The following is a 10,465-nucleotide window of genomic DNA, read 5'->3' on the forward strand; positions in this document are numbered from 1 at the left end:
AAACCTGCAGGTCCGCTGCAACTCTGACTACTTTTAAATCCAGGCTGAAGACTTTTCTTTTTGCTGCTGCTTTTAATTGATATATTCATATCTTAAACTGCACTGTAACTTGTATTATCTTTGCTTTTTATTTTTGCTTTTAAATTAGTGTTTGTAAATGTCATTTTATATCATTGCTTTTAAATGAGTGTTTTTAGATATCATTTTATAATATGCTTCTTAATGCTCTTAATGTCTGTCATTTTTGTAAAGCACTTTGAATTGCCTTGTGTTGAAATGTGCTATATAAATAAACTTGCCTTGCCTTGCCATAAAAAAAGTGGGAGGAGAGAAAGTGAAAGACCTGGACTGCATCTTGAAGAGGCACTCCACCAATTTCCAATCGGCCTGTGAAAACAGTTGTAAAATGGCTTCTATGGCTCTCAAGGGGGCATTTTATCCCTGGTGATGTCATCAGGGTTATTTCTACTTGGGCTTGGAGAAAACTGATTTTTCTATCTTCACAAAAAGCCTGCTTGACAAACTGATGGTTTGAAGTTGGGATAGCGTAATATATGAGTGGGAGGTGTACAATATATATATTTCTTGCAAGCACCCACATTTAATGGAAGTGAAACACTACATGCTATTTAATATATTATTACATCCTTTGTCTAAAACTTTGGGTTAGCACTCAAACTGTTCTTACTTCAGTATGACAGCGGCCCTCAAGATAAGAGTTCTTGAATAAGCTTAAGACTTCAGTAAAGTTAAAAAAAGATCCCTGTTTATAAGTAGACACTCAGCAGCACCAGAATGGATTTTGAAGTGGGGCTTCAGCTTTGGGTGACGTTATAGTCTAGGGAACTTTTCAGCCTATATTTGGTACAACTCAATTATGGTAAGAAATGCATTCCCCCTTCTCATTATGGCACATAAAGATCAAAATGTCATCAGTTTAGTTTTTTTTGCTCAATGGTTGCAAACATGGGGTGAGTGCAATACTTTCATCGATGTGCAGTGCTCTTTTGAGAAGCACTTTAAAAAGAAAGAATCAAAATTGATGGCAAATAGGTCTTCCAATCCAATATGCCTGCTAACATGAACAGAAACCCAGCAGAGCTAGGTTCAGTCTTTAGAGCTGGGATGTGAAAATACAGACAATTCATCAGATTATGTTGGATCTCGGATGACTTTGAATGTATTTGAAATACACAATGGTTGATTTTGATTGGATAAAAGTCAGATGCGTTAGAACCATAGGTTTGGAAACCATCACCAAGGTTGAACTCACTGTAATACCTAGGTTAGACTTTGCAGTTTACTACCATAACGTCTAGAAGTATGGGGATAAAAACTCACATTGCCGCCGCTTTATCGGTGCCATTGCAGGCAAGGGCTTCCACTCTACCCTCTAACAACATTTCCCATACTGTTTTTCTTCCTGCAATGCAATATGCAAATCAGTTAGGGAGATTTTGTTAGGCGTCTGCTTAAATGTGCTGCACCTGATTATAGCCAACTCTTTCACCCATTTGTTGCAATCGATTAAACACTTTGCCCAAATCCTCTCTGTAGAGAAGGAAAAAAAACCTGAAAGGGGGATTAGAGAGAAAGCCTGGGAGGGGGCGGAATTATAGAAAGTTGGTGGAGGAGGAGGGTGAGATTGAGAGAGGGGACAAGAGGAAAATGAGATAATAAGAATAAGAGCGAATAAGGAGCCTCTACAGGAGGCTGGAGGGTATTGAAATGTAGAAAAGAGAAGTTTATTAAAGGGGAGTGGGGGGTGGAGAGGAAGCAGTGTAGGAGAAATGAAAGATGAAGAAGGCATAACAAGTTTCTTCTTTTTGTACCAAAATGTCTCACAAATGCTATGAAGTGAAGAAATCTGCAGACTGTCTATAGGTTAAATTGAAGGATGATGGGGAGAGTTCAGCAACAGCTGTTTAATGCTTTCTACAGGGCTCTGCCTCCCTTTCTACTGCTCTCTCCTGCATCACAATATCACCAATACACTCACAAAGAGGAACGGTGAATGGAGAGAGGGAGGAGAGTAAAGGAGGAGGCGGGTGATTGTCAGGGGCTAGAAGAAAGACAGGAGGAGTTGGGGGGGTGGGGGGGTACAAGTAAGACCTGCATTCATTCTCTGAAATTGATGACTTTCTAAAATTCAGTAACACTGTCCACATAGGCGGACTGAAGTCTTTTGTAGTGTGAGGAGTTGACAGAGACTATTGATCTGGGTTAGGTTTCCTGAATGCTCACTTCTATTCATAGGCAACAACAAACTGGAATCACAAAATGCCATTTTTGGTCATTAGTGCGACCTGACAATTTGCTTAAAAGTGGTCAAATACAATGTTGTCAGTTAACATATGTGTAGCTGAAGGCTACAACAACCACATTTTCAAATACAGTGGTAAGATCAATATGTTGATGCTACCTGGATGCTAACAGAATAAACTCAGAATTAATTAGGCTTTTGCTTAAGTTATTTCATATTTCAATGTGTTTATTTTATTTAGTAGTGCAATAGCTAACAGCTGGCAGTAGCATAGTTATTTATTAAACTGAGTATAGCATTAGCTTGTTAGCCGATTAGTAAAACATTTAGCTAAGTCATTTGCCACCTAGCTTAATGTGCTTCCTAAAACCACTGAAAGTAAGGTTATGTTACGTAGCTTTGACATTTTACAAATGCTAACCAGTTTTTCATATCTTTATTTTTAATTTCTTGCTTGTAGGCGTATTTTTTATTCCAGAATAAGTTGTAGGGCCTAGTATACAAGACTTAAAGAATACACCATAAAAGCCATTGTCCTTAAAGCACCCTCACAAATATACCCACGTGTCCTATATTTAACAACCTGTATGATCTCAGGGGATGCCGCCCACTTTCATCCTCTCAGATTGTTCCATTACTACTTTATCTAACCACTTTTTTTTCACAGCTTCTTTTTCTGGCTCCACTTTTACCTTTTTTACCCCCTTCCTTCTCATTCAACTTCCTCCACTCATGCATAGTAAGAGTAAGATTCTCTGTCTCGCACACACAAACACAAACTTTGTTTCTCGGGGCCATATGTTGACCCGTGGTGGACCTGAATACAGCCATCTGCCTGCTTTTCCTATGTCCCACAGGGCAAGAGTGTGGGAGAATGTCTATGAGACACAATACAGCCACACACCCACAGCCACACACACACCCTATACAGGCACACACATGCCTTTAACTCCTTCACAGCCACTAATCACTCCCAGACAGCCATCCCAGCTCATGTTAACAGTGACAAGATAATAGCTCTTCTGTGTGTGTGCATGAAAGAGAGATTCCTGGAGGCTCAACCATATGTATGCATTTGTTGCCCTGTTTTGTTTTTTTGTCGGATAATGTAAATGGGGAAAGGAGAAACATCCCACGATCAATGTTATTTTTGTGATGTTGAATTTTCACTACGAGTTGTTTACAGAAACGTAGACTACAAAGGCTGTTTTTACATGTATGACAAGTATATTTCCCTGATATCTGGAGACCAATTAAGTTTTGTGGTTTGACCTGCTAAAAATCCTGCGTCTACAACTTGCTCACCATAGAAACAGAAGATCAAAACAGTAATAGCTGTAGAAAGTGGAGAGGTGAGGGGAAGTAATTGAAGGAGAGGAAAGAAGTGCGGGAGGAAGGACGGAATCAGCAAGGGACATGGGTGGGAGCAGAGGATTGTTCAGATTAAACCCCAAACAAAAGACTTCTTATCTCCACATGAAATCTCGAGTCTGGCATGACTACACACACACACTAGTGTCTTGCTATTCTACAGCAAACTAGTTAAGGCACAAATTACTACAAAATAAGAGACGATAACTACACTTGCTTTGATTAGACATTGTTGCTATGGTTGTTTATTAAAATGAGACAAAGCAGTAACTTCATAACCTTTTGGACTTCAGTCAGTTAAGCCAATTTCAAAACAGTGTTTGAATTCTCTTGATCATGTATGCATTTAACTCACTTTAATTGAGTAGATAAAACATTTTTAAAAAGCCAAGAAGTGTACTCTCTTATGATCAATGAGCAACACTGGTTTGTTGGCACATTTTAAAAGCAGAGGTTGTAGAATAGCGCAACTGTTATTCATTTCCTGTTTCACACTTTCCCCTGTAAACACGGACGACCTATTGTGTTTTACTATTGTGTGGTCACAATAGTAAAACTTGAAGATACAAATAAAGTTTTCTAGTCTGATTACCTATGCTAACCATTCTCAATGAAATACAAAGCTAATCTAAAGTCATAATAAGAGAATGCTATAATTTGTTCTACGGCTTAAGGAACAATTATGTAATGATTTCTTCCCAGTATAGTTCAGTGAAAACCAAGTCCTAGTCAGTGTGGCAATTTTTCACATTTGCCTAACTTAAAAGGATCAAATGCCAATTTATTGATTGTGGAACTTTACATCTCTTGGCATACATACATGTTTCTTGTACCAACTTTGGAGTGAAGCATATTCTTTACTTGCTTCTTCTCTTGACATGTGTATATGCAGTTAACTTAAAAAAATACAGGGCCATTTTGAGATTTTGATCTACAATGAAAACCATAAATGTCAGTTCACCGATTTCCTGCTTCCTTCCTGCCTCCCTGCACCTTGAAACGACATGTCACAAATGTGTGAACATTGTGGCAAAGATACTAGAGCCAGTATAACGCATACAAGTAGTCAGAAAGTCGAGAAAAAAACATACACACGTCTTTTAACTTTTGCATTAGCAACTTTCAGTAGATGCGCCAAATACGCCTCTATAGATTTTACCTGTGGAAGTTTAAGTATAAGAAGCAAAACAAACTTGTGAAAAGATCAAAAACAAGAAACTTTATTACCAGTACAAAAAAACAAGAGAAACCAAATATATTAAACTTGATGCAAGCATTACCAACTCAAAGTCCTCTATAAATACGTTAAAATAAATTAAAGAAATTAATTTACTAAAGATGATCACCTTAAACACTAAACGAGCCTTAAACATGTTGACGAAAAAGGCAATTTTAAATAGACCAGTAACAGCAGTGTTTGTTCTTCTAACCAACTACGTCATAAACACACAAAACAACTGAGTAACATTTCTATAACACTAAGCATACATACCCTAACCCTACAGAATGCTGGATCTAGCTCAGTAAGGCAACCAACCTGGGTGCACAGTTCACCTAAATGTGACCAGGTACACTACACATTCATAACAGTACAAATATTTAATATTGACGGAGGGATGAAAAATAGTGGGGTGAGTCACAAAAATTATAAATATTTTTTAAAAAGCTTGCACCAGTGCTACCTGCGGACAAAGGAGGGAAACAATCCACACTCCTGGGAATGTTTGCGTTAAGATCATCTAAAATACATACTCAGCAATGGTTTAAACAGGACTGGCATGAAATGTTCCCTTAACTGTTTCATACTTTTTTCTAGGAAATGAACCTCTGCAACTTTAGCTATGTTCAGATCATATAGGTCTGAATAAGATGTTGAATAATGCATCATAAACATTGGATTCAACAAAGTAGGATCAAGTCCACTAGGCTTTTTGTTAAGCTAAAACAGAGTAACCCCTCTTCCTTCTGTAGGTTACATTTGGTCATTTGGCACTTAACTGGTAGCAGTTTGTCAATAATGAACAAGACAAAGGAACACTTGTAGTCATCTTAACGGAGAGACCTGAACTTACACTAAGCTTACTTGACTAAATAAAATGATTCACAGCCCATCCACACATCACTCCTAACGAACAAGCAAATATTGTTTCAACACATGACCTGGTAAATAACGTAACAGGCACTTCAGCTGTTTAAAAAAACGTAACATTCAGGTTGGAGGCCAGTGATTTAAATGTAACCTCAGACTGTAGAGCTATGAGGAAAAAACTGTTTCACCAGCTTATAAACACGACCATGTGAACAGTTGATGGAAAATCCACAATTCCTAAAAACACAAGTTACACTGTGTGTTTGTACCACCATAATCAAAATGTCAGAGCTACAAAAGATGTCTTTGGCTTTGTTAAATTTTTTAGAGAATCACTCGGATGATGTTAAAATGTAATAAAAAAAATTGTGTGGTGGGACTCGACAACAAGCGGCACAAAGGCCAATCACACTGTGATTACACATTTTTTGTCTAAATTTGCCATGTCAGCATACTATTTTGGTAAAGTATCAATCGCTCCCAGCACTATTTGAATTCTGACTCATTACGCACCATGTCTGGTGGCAACACACAATTCAGTTTCTGCATCACTTTAGCTTCTCCCCTTACAGATAGATATGACCGTGACATTTTAGCCACTTAAACCTAATGGGCTAATCTCTCCGTGCGTTCTGAGTCAGTCACAAAGTCTTTATTTCCTTTGAAGACACGCAGGTGCAAAGAACTTCTGAGGTTTCAATGAAGTGGCAATGTAAATTAGGGCCGTGTGTGTGTGTTTGAGCATGGATATGTGTGCACTGCATATATTGTGTCTCAAGAGTATCTTGGGTCTGCATGTTTGAGTGTATGCAATATGTATGTTTGTGTTCACAGCACACTGCAGCCTAAAGGCAGAATCCAGTAGCATCCTCTGGAACGGAGAGCTGACTGAATACTGCTAATCGTCTGCCATTAGCATCATGCATGCCACCGCAGGATTCAGAGCCACTGAGCGAGCTGGCAGAGCTGCTCCTATCCTGCTCCTGGTCCTGGTCCGACAGAGAGGTATAGGACAGACTTCGGGCACCCAGTGGCCCCGGAAACACTTCTGAAGCACTTGGACTCTGCCCCAGGGAAGGGGAGGCATTCGGAGACAGCCCACATGGAGAACAGCCAGAGTCTGGGGAAGGCAGGAATGGAGACCGAGGATCTGCTGTAGGGGCCGGGACCATGGGGGGTTGGAACTGGTGGACAGGGGAGGCCTCAAAGGCAGAGTCCATCTCCAGGAAGGCATGAGAAAGGAGGTCAGTAATGTCAGCGCAGGAAGGAGGCGAGGCCGATGGAGCACGTGAGAAGGAAGCTGTGGCAGGAGGAGGTCGAGCGTTAAGGGTAGGCTGAAAGGCTGGCTGGGGGGCAGAGGGAAACCCAGCAAAGCTGAAGCTATGTCTGACAAGAGGAGGCCTGTGAGAGCGGAAGGAGCCAGGTGGCTGCTGGGGAATGCTTGAAGAGGAGGATGACGAACAAGAGGAGGAACGGGACAAGGAGTGATTAATTTCTTCCTCATTGTTATGGACAAAGTGGCAGCGCATCCCATAGGGGCAGAAACCAACGGTGTGAAATGTGCGGCATGGCTCAGTTTTGTATTTTGGATGTCTGTTAAGATCACGCAGCTCATCTAGCCCGTGAGCAAACTGGCACTTCCCACCGTACTTGCACAAGCCACTCTCATTGAAAGATCGACACATTTCAGTCTTATAGCGCGCCGATGAAGAGGAAACGGATGAGGAGGAAGAGGAGGAGCTGGTATTCAGTGCGTTGGGGCTGATGTCACTTGGGGAATGTAACATGTCAGTCCCGGGCCAGCCTAGACCTGCCGCTGTGGTGCTGCCGGTCTCTACCATGCTGATGGAGCGCTGTGCAAGGAAGCCTGGCTTTGCCCACTGGTTGGTATTGGCGGTCTCGATTGGCAGAGGGCTTTCTGACTCTTGTCCCCATTGGCTGGAGGTCAGAAATACACTGTCGGAAGAATCAGTGGGAAGGCAGGAGAGAGACGACAGGGAAAACGATAAGTTGCTTCGTGGCTGCCCAATGCATCCTGGGGATCTCATGGCCAGACTGAGGGATGGTAGTGGTCCGTTATGGTCCCTCAAGTCCAGATTCAGTAATTGCTTTTAACAAGAAAAAAGAGAACACAATATTAGGCAAAACAATCTAACATTATTGTTGAGCGATTACGTTTTTTTTTTTTTTTTATCCATGTTGCATTATTCAGTGTCCATCAATTATTGTACATTTCTATACACTGACATGTGTTGACATGCAAACGGGTGGAAATGCCTTCTGGTGCAATATTCAACGCAAACTAAAGACTTCAGTAATGTAGCTTAATAGTTTTGTAGCGGAGAACACAGATTTGAGGGCTATTAGAAGTGAATTGGCCAAAGATAATTTTATTTAATAATAGTTATTGAAATAATCACGACATGTCCTGTCATTTGAGGAGTGCGATTCTATATTGGTTATGTTTTAACTTAATAAATGGATTTATAAGTAACAATTGACTATATTTATTACATAAACAATATTAAAAACCCAGATATATTCATCGCTACTATAGATTGTTTTATACACCAACTAGATCAAAAAGGTTTAACCTGGCAGTACATACTTTCCTCTTCAAGCTAAGAGATATAGTGCTTTGCATTGCAAAAATTACAGTGAAATGTCCTATTTCCAGAGGTGGAAGAAGTACTCAGATCTTATACTTAAGTTAAAGTAGAGTAAAAGTGGAGAAATACAAGTAAAAGTCCTGCAATCAGAATGTTACTGAAGTAAAAGTACAAAAGTATTAGCATCAAAATATACTTAAAGTACTCATTATGCAGATTGGCTTATTTCAGAATAATATATATTACATGTGTTAATCATGATTATTGATGAATTAGATGGTTATCAAAACTGGTAAAGATGCAGCTACTCTACTGTAAAGTAGCTTCTGAATTTACTCCAGGTGTGACAAATTACTTATTTAAGAGTTGATTATGTCACATCATTAATACAAATATGTTAAGTAATTGAAAAGGGAAAAATAAATGCAGTGGAGTAAAAGTACACAATTTAAATCGGAATTGTTGTGAAGTACAGTAGCAGGAAATGGAAATACTCAAGTAAAGTACAAGTCCCTCAATTCTACTTCGGTATACTACTTTTGCCATTCTACTTTGTTATTTTACAACACTGCCTATTTCTGAAGAAAATATTTGTATTTAACAAACAACATGTTCCTACGTGACTTTAACTTACTTGCATCCAGTGAACTAAACATGTTTCCATGCTAGCAAGCTTGGCAACTTTAACTGTCGACTTTTTGTTGTTTGGCGCAAGTTCTCTAGTTAAGTTTACGGTGCTGTTTTGATTCGAATTGTTGGCGTTCACTGCCGTTAGTAGTAACCTCTCTATGACCAGTAACGTTACCGTGTTGAAATCTTAAATCTCAACCACTGAATTAGCAAATTAGTAGACTATTTAAATAGGCCCTTGTTGCACTAACTTCAACAACGCTCCCATAACTCTCCCTACAAGTTAGCTTTCAGTTAAGGCTAATTTTGAGAGAAGATTATTATAAAAAAAAGAGCTTGAAAAGGCCACAAATAAACAGAAGAAAATCACGGCTAATAAAAGGACAACAGTATCTGCTAAACACTTGAAATTACACAGAGCAAACAGCGTAACGTTAGCAGTGTAGCTAGCTAGCTAAAGTTTACCCCCTCCCTCCCTCATGACCTAGCAAACTTTTGCTCCGCTCAACTTTCTCTGCGCTTTCCGTTTACCTTGCACATCATCTCTTCCAAGTCGGTGAACTGGTTGAGGGGGAAAGAGGGCATTTTGCTGAGTTATCAAAAGTTTCGTCCGTTCCCGTCTGCCCCCGCAGTGATAGACGTGGGCAACTCGCTTGCATGAGTTGGTCAGAAGTTTCTAGTTGTGTATGCTGTGCTAAACAAGCCCAAGACCCAGACCACGTGTGGATTTAAAACCTAACACGGCTGTTAGCCCCTCCCACGCCTCTGTGAGTCAGCCGAAAGTTGTTTTCACCAGACCCAGCAGTCCCTGATCTGTATTGTAGTCTATCCGGTTCAATGAAAAGTAGGCCTAGTTGTACTTATCCTATTTTTAATTCTTTCAATATAAAGGGGATCCTGGTTTCTCTCTATCTTTTGGAGTCATTCTCCTAAGCATGTTCCTTACGCTTTAAAGTTCGTTTCAAGACATACTGTAGGCCTAAGTGGAAATAGACCCTACTTATTATCCTTGTTTTTTTTTACTGTAGCTAACGTTCTCCGGACACATCTAACACCATTATGGTTAAAAGACTGTACGAATGCAATGTAGCCTGAATAAACTAATTAACGTAGTTTGCCCCAACATTTTTACCAGAACCTAAATATATGAAGTACTTTTTGCAACCCAGTCATGTTTCACAGACCATGTCACTGATACTACCAGCAGTGTAGTCTAATGTAGTCTTGATATTAAAACAATAAGCCTAATGCAATGTTAGCTTTTAGCCATTTTCCCGACTCCTTATGGTAATGTCTGATGCTGATAAAACTCCCCCTTCAGTTACCTAAGCTTTTTAATACATTATTTTATGCCAGGTAGTCACAGGCTATGTGAAGATATGTTTTTTGTGAAATGTCAATGTTGTAAACCAACTAAATATAGATTATTACAAATGAAAGGCAAACAACAAAAGCAACCAATGGCAAAAAAGGGAACACAGTCCGAAAACTGGAGGACCAAGA

The 10,465-nt window shown here is 39.7% G+C and overlaps 1 protein-coding gene across 1 annotated transcript; it reads right to left on the bottom strand.

The window, feature by feature from the left end:
- Positions 1–4,827: 4,827 nt before the first annotated feature.
- On the bottom strand, positions 4,828–9,677 carry zgc:114130 (uncharacterized protein LOC570332 homolog). The gene is made up of 2 exons (XM_034115217.1): positions 9,494–9,677; positions 4,828–7,831 (listed from the first exon to the last, which is right to left on the bottom strand). Exons 1-2 carry the CDS (start codon positions 9,545–9,547, stop codon positions 6,569–6,571), a joined length of 1,317 nt encoding a protein of 438 aa, XP_033971108.1. The 5' UTR covers positions 9,548–9,677; the 3' UTR covers positions 4,828–6,568.
- Positions 9,678–10,465: the final 788 nt, after the last annotated feature.

Source organism: Trematomus bernacchii, unplaced genomic scaffold, assembly GCF_902827165.1.
Source record: "Trematomus bernacchii unplaced genomic scaffold, fTreBer1.1, whole genome shotgun sequence".
NCBI lineage: Eukaryota > Metazoa > Chordata > Actinopteri > Perciformes > Nototheniidae > Trematomus > Trematomus bernacchii.